The sequence below is a fragment of the Papio anubis genome, chromosome 6 (assembly GCF_008728515.1).
Source record: "Papio anubis isolate 15944 chromosome 6, Panubis1.0, whole genome shotgun sequence".
In the NCBI taxonomy this organism is placed as follows: Eukaryota; Metazoa; Chordata; class Mammalia; order Primates; family Cercopithecidae; genus Papio; species Papio anubis.
This window is the reverse complement of record NC_044981.1, coordinates 138,122,659-138,137,401: the sequence shown is the minus strand read 5'-3', so window position 1 is coordinate 138,137,401 and position 14,743 is coordinate 138,122,659. Positions and strand designations below refer to the sequence as shown.

General features: G+C 37.0%; 1 protein-coding gene across 1 annotated transcript in view; it reads left to right on the top strand.

Moving 5' to 3' along the window:
* RNF217 (ring finger protein 217) overlaps positions 1-14,743 on the top strand; it is a 136,025-nt gene that overhangs the window by 82,983 nt on the left and 38,299 nt on the right. The window contains exon 2 of the mRNA XM_003898232.5: positions 6,053-6,286. Within this exon, the coding sequence (XP_003898281.2) occupies positions 6,053-6,286 (234 nt within the window). The remainder of the gene's footprint in view (positions 1-6,052; positions 6,287-14,743) is intronic.

Here is a 14,743-nt window from a genome sequence, read left to right as displayed (position 1 = left end):
TTCTGTTCCTGCTTTAGTTTGCTGAGGATAATACCTTCCAGCTCCATCTATGTCCCTATAAAGGACATGGCCTCATTCCTTTTTATGGCTGCGTAGTATTCCATGATGCATATGTACCACATTTTTTTTTTCTTTTTTAAAAAAATTTTACTTTAAGTTCCGGGATGCATGTACCAAAGCAGGGGTGCAATCCTAGTCTCTGATAAAACAGACCTTAAACCAACAAAGATCAAAAAAAGACAAAAGAAGGGCATTACATATTGGTAAAGGGATCAATGCAACAAGAAGAGCTAACTGTCCTAAATATATATGCACCCGATACAGGAGCACCCTGATTCATAAAACAAGTTCTTAAAGACCTACAAAGAGACTTAGACTCCCACACAATAATAGTGGGAGACTTTAACACCACATTATCAATATTAGACAGATCAACAAGACAGAAAATTAACAAGGACATCCAGGACTTGAATTCAGCTCTGGATCAAGTGGACGTAATAGACATCTACAGAACTCTCCACCCTAAATCAACAGAATATACATTTGGCTCAGTGCCACATGGCACTTATTCTAAAATCAACCACATAAATGGAAGTAAAACATTCCTCAGCAAATGCAAAAGAACTGAAATCATAACATACAGTCTCTCAGACCATAGTGCAATCAAATTAGAACTTAGGATTAAGAAATTCATTCAAAACCACACAACTACATGGAAATTGAACAACCTGCTCCTGAATGACTCCTGGGTAAATAACAAAATTAAGGCAGAAATCAAGAAGTTCTTTGAAACCAATGAGAACAAAGAGACAACATACCAGAATCTCTGGGACACTGCTAAAGCAGTGTTTAGAGGGAAATTTAGAGCACTAAATGCCCACATCAGAAAGCTGGAAAGATCTGAAATCAATACCCTAACATCACAACTGTAGAAAAGCAAGAGCAAACAAATTCAAAAGCTAACAGAAGACAAGAAATAACTAAGATCAGAGCAGAATTGAAGGAGATAGAGACATGAAAAACCTTCAAAAAAATCAATGAATCCAGGAGGTGTGTTTTTGAAAAAATTAACAAAATATATAGACCACTAGGTAGACTAATAAAGAAGAAAAGAGGGGGGGATCAAATAGACACAATAAAAATGATAATGGGGATATCACCACTGATCCCACAGCAATAGAAACTACCATCAGAGAATACTATAAACACCTCTACATAAATAAACCAGAAAATCTAGAAGAAATGGATAAATCCCTGGACACATACACCCTCCCAAGACTAAACCAGGAAGAAGTCGAATCCCTGAATAGACCAATAACAAGTTCTGAAATAGAGGCAGTAATTAATAGCCTACCAACGAAAAAATGCCCGGGACCAGACGGATTCACTGCTGAATTCTACCAGAGGTACAGAGGAGCTAATATCATTCCTTCTGAAACTATTCCAAACAATTGAAAAGGAGGGACTCCTCCCTAACTCATTTTATGATGCCAGCATCATCCTGATTCCAAAACCTGGCAGAGACACAACAAAAAAAGAAAACTTCAGGCCAAAATCCCTCATGAACATGGATGCGAAAATCCTCAATAAAATACTGGCAAACCAAATCCAGCAGCACACCAAAAAGTTTATCCACCACGATCAAGTTGGCTTCATCCCTGGGATGCAAGACTGATTCAACATATGCAAATCAATAAATGTAATCAATCACGTAAACAGAATCAGTGACAAAAACCACATGATTATCTCAATAGATGCAGAAAAGGCCTCCGATAAAATTCAACATTCCTTCATGTTAACTCTCAATAAATTAGGTATTGATGTAACATCTCAAAATAGTAAGAGCTATTTATGACAAACCCATAGCCAATATCATACTGAATGGGCAAAAGCTGGAAACATTCCCTTTGAAAACTGGCACAAGACAAGGATGCCCTCTCTCACCACTCCTATTAATGATCTTTGTTCTTACTTCTGTTAAAAAATTAGCAGTGAAGTAATGCATTTATTAATGTGCTTGATTAATATATATTATCTGTACATATATATTAAAACCTCATGTTGCATACCATAAATACATAAAATTTTTGTCAATTTAAAAAAATCTCATTAATTCCACTTCCAAAATACACCCTGTATCTTGTTACCTCTCAGTCGTCTATCAACTGCCTGTAACAGTTAGACATCACTTGTGGGAAGAGTCATTGAATCCAGACTTCCAGAATTCTCCCAGCCTTCACTTTTATTCCTCTACAGTCTCTTCTCTAAGAAGAGCATGTCAGTCCTCCTCTTAAAACCAGTGATTCGTATTGTCTATAATACAGACCTTTTACCATGGCCAGCAAGGTCCATGTGATCTGTCTTCTGCCTAACTCTCCAACTTCATCTCATACTGTTCTCTCCTTCCTTTAGTATGTATTTTTGTCACTGAGTTCTGTGCTCTGAGCAGAGGCACATCAGACACCTTCTGGCTGGAGCCAATGTTCTTATTTCCTTTATTTGCTGTCTCTTCCCCATGTTCTCTGCATGACAGGCCTTTCAGTTCTCAACTCAGGTTGTCATTTCCTTAGAGATTGCTTCCATGATGTGTAGTTCATTCATAACACAGGTTACAATCTGCCTTGTTTAAGCTTGTTTATTATTCATTGCCTCCAGTAGAAACCCTGTGTTTCTCTCTCCTCTTATCTCTCCAGAAGTCCATCACACTACTTAGCTCACAGAAACCACATTTCACTGAAATCAAAGATGTGATCAATAGTAGGATGCAGTATTCGGTTATGCACCACCAAGAAAGTAAAAACACTGCCAAGTAAACTACGTACAATACTAATTTCTTTTGATTATAAAAAACTTGACTTTCAAGAAATTAAAAGGTGCTTTTAAAATGCATTCTTGAATTGATGAAATACATACCTTGTTGAACACATGAAAAAGTGTACTTCACTTAATCATAATTAGTTGTTTGCTAGTGATCTTTTGAGGACAATTTTCTGAAAAAGATATTGCCTGTAGAGAGAGGCCAAGAGATTGCATAGGTGATGAATAACACTATATTATGAAAAAGAGGATACTGTTAGTATGAAGAAGAATGATTGTATGAGTAGCTGTTCCAAACTGCCAATTACTGGCTTGTCAACAATGATCCCAGTTCTGTAGGCCTTGAGTGGGCCAGGAAACTGGAATGCCCAACAGACACTTTACAGACACTTTAAGAGACTCGTATACAGTTGTTCTGGAAATAGATTCAGCCCTCTATAGAGGGAAGACAGAAAACAGAGATGTAAATTGCTAGAGCTGGTAGTGGGCAGGTATGGGAATATGCATCTGATTGCCTCTATGTGTTCAATAAAATATGAGGTCTTTGGTTCAATGTAGTAGGATAGGGATTTTGGAGCCTTGAGAAAGAAGGGAAGGGAAGGAATAGTCAATGCAGAGGGTATGAAATCTAGAGGAAGTAATATATTCTATGGAAATTGAATAGGTTTGCAGATTTGAGCAATACTGCAGTAGAAAAGTAAGTGTTTGAGTGGATGTTGGATGGTATCCTGATGTGGTTGAGTAATAAATACCCACTGCTGAAGGAGTATCAAGACAACCTGCCCTCTTTAGCTGCCTTGGATTGTTCTAGTCCCTAAACTGCATCCAGTTTCCATAACACCTGGTCATTCCTGAGTGGCTGTGAAATTGCTGCCTCCATTGTTATCATTTATATAGTTAAAATAAACTCATAGGTGAGGAAGACTGGATTCGAACACTGACCTGACAATAAAAAATTCAGGCTCTTAATCACAAAAATGTACTGCTGCCCAATAACAAGTGCCTCTCGAGGTGACGCAAGTAAGCCCGTTTTCTGTGGACTTAAAAAAAAACTATCTTTCACATTCTGAAAACTGCATAGCTTTCTATTTAAATAGGAAAAACATACAGACTCCTAAGATGGCTTCATGCTCGGCCCTTGTGCTCTGGTCCAAGCTGGTTCATCTTTGCATAACAGCCTCATCTTTCCTTACTCACACTTTGTGGTCCAGGCTGCTGCTCATCTTTAAGAGCCGTCCCAAGGCTGTGATCTTTAAGTTCAGATGCATGTGCATTTGGGGTATGCTAGTGCTGTGCTCTCTTTCCTCCAGGCCTTTGCCCAAGTTGTCTCTTTTGTCTGCTTGGAACCCCTTCTCACCTTTGTTTGGCTAAATCCTGCTAGTCTTAAGCTCTCACTTGAAACCTCACTTCTTCCAAGAAACCTCTTCGGATCCCCCCAAGTCTGAGATTACTGTACTTCTCCTGACACCTTGTACTCACCATTTTGCATCCTGATTGCCTCTTTACTGACCTGCACCTGGAAAGCTTCAGTACCTAGCCCGTACCTGCCTCAGAATCGTGCTCGATAAATGTCTACAGAATATTAAAAGAGGAAACATTTAGTCATTTTTTAACGCTTAAGTTCTATACTTCATTAAACCAGGTTCTTAGTATGTTACACAGGGGTTTTTATCTACACAAAAATCTCCTTAGAATTTTTGTCTTGAGGCAGAACAAAATAACTTATTCTGAAACATAATTTGAATTATAATAGCATCATAACACTGTAACATGAATAATAAAATCTGATTGGGACTGTGAGCAGACTCATCAGAAAAAGTAGAAAAAAATGGGCACATATTTTTAAATCCTCTCTGGGCCGTGTTTTGTACAATAGTAGCATAAAATTATGCAACAGTTTATACTTTTAACAGGTCAATACTAATAAGGAGAATTATCCAAAGCCAGCCTCTTTCATTTTGCTTTCAGCTTAGCTCATGCTCTTTACTGATATTCAACACGTCAGCCTGCAACTTCTTAACTACCTTACCTCAAGCTTGTGCCAGATAAATAGCAATGTTAACAGTTACTATGAATTTAGTTTTCTTTTTTTAACTGCTCTCTGTGGTGTTTTTCTTTCCCCAAACTGCGTGGCTTTCTCCTATTCCTACCTGAGTCTTCATAGCGTACTTTTCTACTGCAAGTGTGTATGCTTTGCTTTCTGAGAATGTCAGATTTACCCAAATAAAACAGAAAGGGTTTGGTGTTGTTTGTCATCTGGAGTTTTTAGTGCCTCCCTTTAGTACATTAGGATGGACAAAAGAGATTGTAATGCCATGAATATAAAGAGTTATTGTTCACCACTTACGAAAAACACTCTAGCTACTCATTATTTCGAAGTTGCTTATTTTAATCATTTAAAAATTAGTTGTGTCCATACTTTGTGCTGTAATCTTTTATTGTAATATTTAATGCTAACCATATCTAGTACTCCATACCACATACTAAATGTCGCGTTTTGATGTATCCTCCCTTCTCTCCTAATCTAGTGCCATAGTCCTTTGAATACATTAATTTTGTAAGTTATCTCAGTAGTAGGCAGATTTCATAAGGATTTTTTTACACTGTTGTAGCTGGTTTCATTTTCTTACTTGTTCCTATGATTCTCATTATATAGGAACTACTTACTTTATGTTCTTAACACAGAAAGGTCAGAGGAAACAGTTATTTTTTGTAACATTTTTTAAACTATTAGGCATTCTACATTACAGAATCTCTTTAGTCCTTTTAAAATAGTAAAATGTGCCCAGAGTTTAGTGCTGAAGTATTCTGCAGTGATGTTGAAAACTATGAAACACCTTTTAGTTGGCATGTTGTCTAAATGCTGCGTGACCCTGCAGTTCTTGCAGTCGGTGCATCATCTGAATGCTGTGTAACCTTGCAGTTTCCAGAAACATGAGATGATCATTTGCTTCTTTGGTGAGCCTGAGGCTTAGGTCCATTTCTTGTCACAAAAACAATAATCAGAGAAGACTTAAATGTCCTATAAATCATTTCAGAAACATTATATAGTGATTATTTTGGTATTGCGGAAAGCAGGTATCAAGGTGATTAACATTGATTATGTTATCTTAAAAATTGCACACAATCCTTTATTGCAATCATGAAATAAGTAATACTGTATACAAAAAAAAAAAAAATGAAAGAAAATAACCAGTGACTTTTTTTTCCTTCCATCTGCTCTTCCATCATGCAGGTACAACTTGGCCAAGTAGAAATCAAATGCCCCATCACAGAGTGTTTTGAATTCTTGGAAGAAACAACTGTTGTCTATAACTTAACGCATGAAGACTCCATCAAGTATAAGTACTTCTTGGAACTTGGCCGTATTGATTCCAGCACCAAGCCATGTCCTCAGTGCAAGCACTTTACAACCTTCAAGAAAAAAGGACATATTCCCACCCCTTCCAGATCAGAAAGCAAATACAAAGTAAGCATTTTCACCAGAGTTGTGGGTTAGACGTCACATAGCAGAAGCAGCCAGATTAGATCCACTTGTGGTGGGCATTAAGGGGGTTTCTTTACGGAGCTGAAGGTGAGCATTTATTGGCCATCATTCTGAAAGCATATGGTTTGGGGAGGCTGATGATAAGAGCGCACTCTTAAGGAATTAATTACAGTTTTGTCTTTGACTTTAACCATGTTGAAAATTAATCTAGTAACCTCATTGGAAGGCTGATCTTTAATAATAGTTACCACTACCAAATGCTAAATAAATACTAAGACTTTTTCTTTATTATTATGGACTTGATTTTTTTCCAGTGGTCCCAATGTAAGTCTCCTCTTGCTCTATCTATAATAGGTAAAAATAGTATAAATGATATCATTCATTTATTCAACAAATACAGAATGCTGTATATGCTAGGCAGTGTGCTAAGTTTGGGGGCTATAGAGCAAATGTGATATAGTCTCTGCTTCAAAAAAGTCTAACGAAGATGGGAGAGACATGTGTTCTAAAAATGACCGTCCAATATGATTAGAAAAAAACACAAAACTGTGTACATATAGGATGCTTTGAGAACACTCAAAGGAGGGTTGGGCTCTAGGATGTCAGGAATGGCTTCACAGAGGAGGTGCAGTTCTCCAGACAGGTAAACATGGTGAGCATTTCAGAGCAAGGAATGAGTAAGTGCACGGCCCCTGAGGCTAAGGCCAGGCTTGTTGCAATCAAGTGCTTCTAGAGCTGGTGGAGAGTAGGGGAGAGGCAGCTGATCAGGCAGGTAAGAGCAGATCATGTTGAGTCTTGTGCAGTTTGCGCAGAAGTTTGGATTTAACTCTGTAAGCATTAGAGAATTAGAGAAATGTCATCTGGCAGCATTCATAGAAGCTATCACAAGAGGGCCAGACAGAAGCCTGGGAAACCAAGGCAACAACTGTGGCAGCAGAGCATTGCTTCACAGCCCTGATTGTGTATTAGAATCACCCAAGGGCTTTCATGACACACCAGTGCCCCAGGCCCACCCCAGAACAATTGTCTTCCAAAGTTTTGAGCCTCACCAGGTGACTAATCCACAGCAGAGAATCTTTGCAGTAAATGAAGCAGAAAACCAGTGAGGCTGTGGCAGTAGTTTTCATCCTTGTCATTACAGCAAAATGGCAGGATGAAGTGGTTTCAAAGGCTGTTTGAAGTCCTCTCCATTTAAGGTAAGTTTCTGGTCACGTTCCCTTTCTTGAGAGCAGCGGTTACATTATTCATCTTGTACCTTTGAGGGGACCATTGTTTAGCAGGTAGTTTCCTCTGCTGTTGCAGTGATAAGCTACAGTATTTGTAGATTAATCAAAGCTTCTTCATGAGTCGTCCTTTGAAACTGCTTGACTCTCATAGTTAATTTACTGTTTTTATGTAGGCCATTCTCTATCAGGTATAACTGTTAGAATAAAATCCTTTTTTTCCCTTCTATAAAAAGCATTATTTTTGAGGTTACAAAGTTGTATAACTAAAGTATTGCCATACAGTGCTGTTCAAAGCTAACTGAACATTAATAGAATACTTTTATATCATGCTATATATCCTTAGATTATGTTATTTTTATTGCAGTTGTGTGTTACTGTATAAGAACAGGAATTTAGAAGGGCTTGTAATTCCATAAATTAGGATATTCAATTTTTTTCTAATATTTGATATATAGAAACTCAGACTATACTAATTTTTAAAATTGCAGTAATTAAAACATGTACAAAATTGAGTTAGAGTGGGAATAATTGAGTAATTTTTAAATGTGTTGTTTTCATGAAATGGATAATAGAGTTATAATTTCAGTCAAAATTATGGCAACAGTGAAATGTTTTATATCTCATTTCATCTAAAATCACCAAAATCATGTTGTGATGAGTGTAATGTATCACAGTACACATGTACTAAGAGTGAAATGTGTAAAAATTGACAAATAGAAGATTCTATATTTATATAATTTTGAGTGATCCCATGCTATTCTGATAACATTTCCCAGAGGTCAGGCTTCTCCAATGTCTATTGATTTGTTGTGGGTAAGAAGAGAAGCTGGGGCAAATGGATCAACATCTTAAATTTGTTTAACTCAACTGACTCCTTTTGATTAGTAGAGGAAAAGAAAAATTTGCTTTGGTGTGAGGAGGAATTCAACAACACAATAAATGTTGATTATGAAGCAGTTAAGATCCTCAGCAGTGGGTGTGAGGTGGAAATCTCATTACACTATAAAATGAAACTTCAGCAAATTTCAAAAGAGTAAAACTACCACAGAATTTGAGGATGATTATTTTTGTTACTCTTCTTTACTAGTGTAGAAGAGAAGATCGATAACAGAAGTCCGTAATCTCCTTGATCTATGTTGTACAAAGTTCTAGCGATGATTCAAGTAATTACTGAAGCAATGATTTTTACTTCTTTTAGTGTAAAGTTTATATAACATTTTTCATCATGAAACTCTGTGGTCTACATTAACATTAACTGCTTGGTTTACATGCCCATACCTGTCTGGGTATTATAGGTAAGGAGAGCACTGACATGGATACCCCAGCCAACCAACTGTGAAATTCATGGGCCCAGTATGGCACCCTGTACTGAGAGTAAGATCTTTGTTCTTTGCGATGAACAGGTGAACATTTTTTATTTTGCAGTATTTTTAAAAATTCAGTTTCCCCAATAGAATAAGGTAGTTCCAAATTGGTGTCATTTATTGTAACTTTAAGAGGAGTGAATTTAAGTACTCACACACAATACATTGCATCATAAGGCAACAGAAACAGAAAAAAAAAAAAAAAAGATTGCTGCTATTGTCTGTCATTTCTGTGCAATTTAACGTCTCTTTATAGTAATGTTTACAGGCTTAAGTGGGTTTGTATCTATTGATAAAACCCTTGTAATGTTTATTTTAAGATTATTCTGAGTCATTGATTCACAGTATCTTGATCCAAGATGCCATTCTTTGAAAATTTATTATGGCCTTTGCCATCAGTTCAGCTGTTTGAAAATATTATAACTGTTTTATAGCTGCGTTAGTGCTTCTCACATGAAGTTTGAGACCTAAAATATCATATTTGGGGGTTTTAATTTTTGTAAAGACCACTTGTCAAATTGTTTGTACTCAGCAGGTGGATAAAGGGTAAAAAGAATATAACAATAAGCAGTAACTAGAGCTCCTACCTGTCCATTTATCCTTCTAGGCCCAACACCCAACAATTCCCTTCTGGCAAAAATTTGAGTAAATAGAGCTTTATATTATGTTCTGAACATTGTCAAACTCATACTATATCAAATAGAACAAGTGCATTTATGAATTGAGAGATTTACATTCAGACAACCTTGCCTTTTGTCAAATCCAGTCTCACTTTTTCACTCATAGTATTTCTGTCTTCTTCTCCCTAAAACTCTTGTCATGATGCCAAAAAGGCTTACCATTCCATTTCTACAAAATTGACTTCAATTTCCAACTAGAAATCTAATTTCTAACCTGAATAGTTCCTATAATTTATCAGTGCAACAGCAACCACATATCAATAAGAGAACAAGTTAATGATGGAGAAATAAAAAATGTTGAAGTTGTGACTCTAATGTCCTCATGTGATGCCTGGAGACAGACACATCACCCACACCGAAAGCTTTTCACTATAGCAATTATCACCTGGGATTTTATGATATATGTTTGTGGTTATTTGCTTTAAGTTTCTCTTTCTAACTGGTCTCTAGGAGTCCAGGTCCAAATTCACTTCATTCACTGCTGATAACCTGTGTCAAGCACTATGTCTGGTAGAGGGTGCACTCAAAATATATTTGTTGAAGAATTCATGTAAGAGTAAACACATTAAGCCTTGAGATGTTGCATTTACCAAGGTGGAAAAGGCAGGTCAGAGCACTGCTTTCAAACTGGAATTAAACTCTCAGCCTGTCACATATTAGCTCTGTCACCTTGAGTATCGTTTCCATGTCTTTAACTGGGGATAGTAATAGTACCTATGTCATAAGAATGTAGTAAGAATTAAATGAGATCACACATATAAATTGCTTAGCACCACGTATGATACATACTGGAAAGGATTATGATTGTTATTATTATTAGGCAAAGAGAGCAGAATGAGCAACCCTGGGTACTGAGAAGGGCATGGGGGAGTAAAAAAGAATATAGTTGAAGTAAAACATGGGGTGAGTGGTGGACAATGGGCAGAAAGGAGGGGTAAAATTGACTATGTCTGGAAGAGGAGGAGCAGGTTTGGGAAATGGAAAATTAATTTAGTTTGAAATATGTTGACAGTGTTAAGTTTGAAGACCCGTTAGGGCATCAAAGAGATGTCTAGAAAACATGACTCAGGAGTGATTTGCTGGAAGTCATCAATATTGGGGGCAGTGAAGGGGATGGTCATTGAACTTATGAAAATGAAAAAAATATTCTTTGGGAGATAGAGGAGGTGATAGCAGTTCTTTATGGAAGAGAGGAGAGACGTCTAAAGGATTAAAAGTAGTTATTTTACTCATACAAGTTTTACTGAGGTAGGTGCAATTCTAGGTTTCGTTCTTATTCCAAGTGTAGACTTAAGAAATGATCCCCCTTTTCATATCGATTTGGAGAAAGAGTTGAAGGTCATGCTCATCAGCATGTTAGAAAAGATGTTAGAGGTAATTCTCTTGTTGGTTTTCTTCAGACAAGACTAATAATCCCCACTCTTCTTCCCACAAATGTTAAGCAGAATCTTGATAATTTATATAATGGCATGTTTGACGCATCTTTTACCACCAGGTGAAAGAAAAAAACCAATAAAATTCCCTGGAGAAACTCTGTCTGTGTTCTTACCTTAGTTCTCTAGCTGTCTTTTTTTTCTTTCTTATAAATCCTCTGAGTAGAAATTACCTTTTATAAACACTAAACAAATATTTTCTCATGTGGTAAAAGAATTTTCTAAGGGCTTTAAGAATACAGTCAAATGAATCGGTTGTTGAGAACTGGTGTACTTTAAAACGTGCTTAATCTTCCTTCTGGTAAAGATGACTTGAGAACTGTTTCCCATATGTAAAAATGTGTAAAGTTTTCCCATGAACATGTAATTAGTATGCTGTTTTGTTCCGGTTTTCCCTGACACCATCACTTTAAGTTGACAGTGTTTACAAATGGAGACTCTGGTTGTGCATCTTCCCTACAAGGTTAGGGTAGCTTACAACACACACTGATTTCTCTTGGGATTAATATATCACTCATGTCAGGAGCCGATAGAAAAAAAAGTGTAGTTTCTTAAATGGTTGTTGTTGGCATAGATTTATGAGGCAGATAAAGACAAAGTTGTCTAGCCCTGTTGATAGACGCCAGTGTAAACAAAGTGTTTGTTACATACATTACCCTTGAAAAAATGTGTAACACTCAGCTATGATGCAAGCCTACTAAATTATATTAGCATTTCTTTCTCCAGTTACTAATGAAGTGTTTTGCTAAGGCTGTTCTTTGTTTGCTTTTTTGATGCATAAATTAGACACAATATTTTTTAGAGGTTTTTAACTTGTGCTTGAACTTCTAACAGCCAAATGTTGGGCTTTATCTGATATTTTAGCCTACACTTCACCTTAAAAACAAACAAACAAAAAAAACTATAGTAATAATCAAATCTTGCAGCTAGGATAAATTGACCTGCAGTGGTACTAAGAACTGTTTTCACTTTATCCCATTGTCATTGGGTCTTTAGCACAACGAACAAGTGAAGAATCGTCTCTCTCTGATGGCCCCCGTGTTAGTGTGTTAAAGTAGACCAAGTGTGGTGTTCATTATAAAATGGTCTGGAAAATATTCTGAAAGAAATGAAGTGAAGACCTTACATTTTTTATCTACCACTCTCTGTAGTACTACTTTTCCATATTTACCTACTTAGATTTGTAAGATAATCTGCTGGTGCTGTGTACACAGTTCACAGATCCCCTCTACAATATGCCTACCAGTTGGCCATGCAGACTCTGAACACTGCTTTTGTTAAGGAACTTGTTGTTAATAGAATCATTCCTTTCCATTTTCAAAAACCTCAGATTTGAAAGAATTCATTGTTACCTTTGGGCTAAGGTATGCTTCCCTCCTGCCTTCACTTATTCCTCACAGAGGAATTTTGTACACTGTACATTTCCTTTTGTACACTGTAACACAATGGACCTCTTGCTACTTTATGTGGGTACCTCTTGTGAGATGTCATCCTGATGCTGTTGTGTTCAGAACAGGACATCTTGTTCAAAACAGTATGATACCACATTTTTCTGGCCAGGACTTTGGGCTATGCAAATCAGGGAAGAATTTTCCAGTACCCTTTGTATTCACCAGTGAAGAAGTGGGTCCTCAGACAAGAAATAGACCCAGACAAATGCTTCTCTGGGCTTTGTTCTCTGTGTTTACAGGAAGAGTCTGTAAATGCCTAAGGTGTTTCCAGGTGGTAGGAGCAAGACAGACTGATATGGAATAGTGATTTTCAAATTAGGGAGAGAGTACTTTTTCAAACAACCCCCATTCTCAAGTTCCAACATGCTGTCCAAAAAAATGCATGAGTCTGGCTTGAACATAAAAGCTAGTATTGAGGTGAATGCATTGTGCAATAAATAATTGTGTTGCATATGTAAAAGGAAATCAGTATTGAGGGAGTTCAGTAAGGTTATTTATATAAATAGGCACCATATCTCAATATAGCTTACCTTGTCATGTGTTACTCTACATTTTTGTGTGTGTGTGTGTGTGTGGTTTTGTTTGTTTGTTTTATTTTGGTCTGCTGTTGGTCCTCAGCCTTTAGGAAAGTTTCTCTTTCCCTTTCCAGCTTAGTTTTAGCTGTGCTGTGAGAAACTAAGGCAAGGATCACTTGGCCACATTCGCACTGTGTTCAAGGGTGCAGCGCCTCATGAAGGCTGTATGTTACTGGCATTTCCATGCATGGAGAGCTCCCCAAGTAGGCAGTGAAATCTCAGGGAGTAAGATCAAGGCAAGAAGTCAAAACTTTATTTTCCCATATGGAGAATTTCTTTCCATTGCCACCCTTTCTTTCCAAAGCCACAATCTGGCTTTAGGATTTGATGTTATAAGGGAGCGAACAGTGCTTCCTTAAAAGTATTTGAAGCCATGCATCAAGACTCATTTTCTCCTCTCTATAACATGCTGTACCTCTCCACATCTCATCTTCAAGAAAAGCATCTTCAGTTTTTAAAACATTTTTATAACTAATAACTACAAGATTTCCCAGTTATTTACCATTTTGGTTCATTTCTTTAGGACATACCCGAATCTGACAGCCATGATTTTTACATGTTTCCTATGCAGAGTTTCTGGACCATGGTATATTTTGGGGGACATGCCAGGATTATAGGAACTTACTGGCTCTGTTTATTGTACACTTAGCAAGGATCAAAGTTGAGCTAGCTGAAGTGACATCTCTGTTCAGGCTACATTAGAACACTTGCTGTTTCCCCAGTGCATCATGTGTTCTTGGGCCTCTGTGTGGTGGCTCAGGATGGACCCTCTACCCAAAGTGTTACCTCAACACTTGTCTCGGTAATATTCTACTCATTGTTGAAGGTCACATTCTCTCTGAACGCTTATGTTCCAGCCTTCACTGAAGCCTGTTTCCCTGGCACCCACTTGTCCTAGCTTCTATTCTAGCAGTTACTATATGCCTTTATAGCTCTTTTGGTTTATATCTGTCAGAGCCCAGTAAGTTCCTTAAGGACAAGTATTTTCATTTCTTTCTGCATGCAATCAACATAGGCAGTCCCTGCTACCTGAAGGTGCCCAATAAATATTTGTTGAACGGGAAAATGAATTGATAAATGTGCTTCATTATTGGGAATCTGAACCTGAGGTTCTAGTAAAGCAAATCCTTTTTGGAAAACTGAATTAGCTCTTATATTTGCAGTGCTACTTTACACATGGGTGTTGTCTAATATTTTTAATTTGATAAGTAAAGATTTTGTGATTTATTTGAAATAATGATGTGTATAGGGGTGTCTAGCATTTAAGCAGGAAAATAATGATCTGGGGTTTTCTTTGGTTTTAGACACTGTTTTTATTTTGTGGGTTGTTTCCTTACTTGACTTGATGAATTATGAGGAGAAAATGCCATTTTCCTAGGGCTGGTGAGTCGGTGTACTTTCATCTCAGTATAGCACAGATTTCTGGTAAAACTAAGGGTATTCAAAAGTCAAAAATCTAATGTAAAGTTCTTTTATCTTTTGTGGATTCTGGAGAAAGCTAATCAAGATTCTTAGCTTTGATAACTTGATTGTTGAAGCACTTGAAGCCCTGCTTGCCTCTTTTAAAAGAGTTTGTGCACTGATCATAGTGTTCAGTAAAAGTTCATTAGGATAATGTGTTTAGTAAACATCATCTGATAATATAGGAATTAGTAATACCATCTCAGCCGCTAGTCATAAATTAGATATGTTGGTTTTTCTTTGTATTCA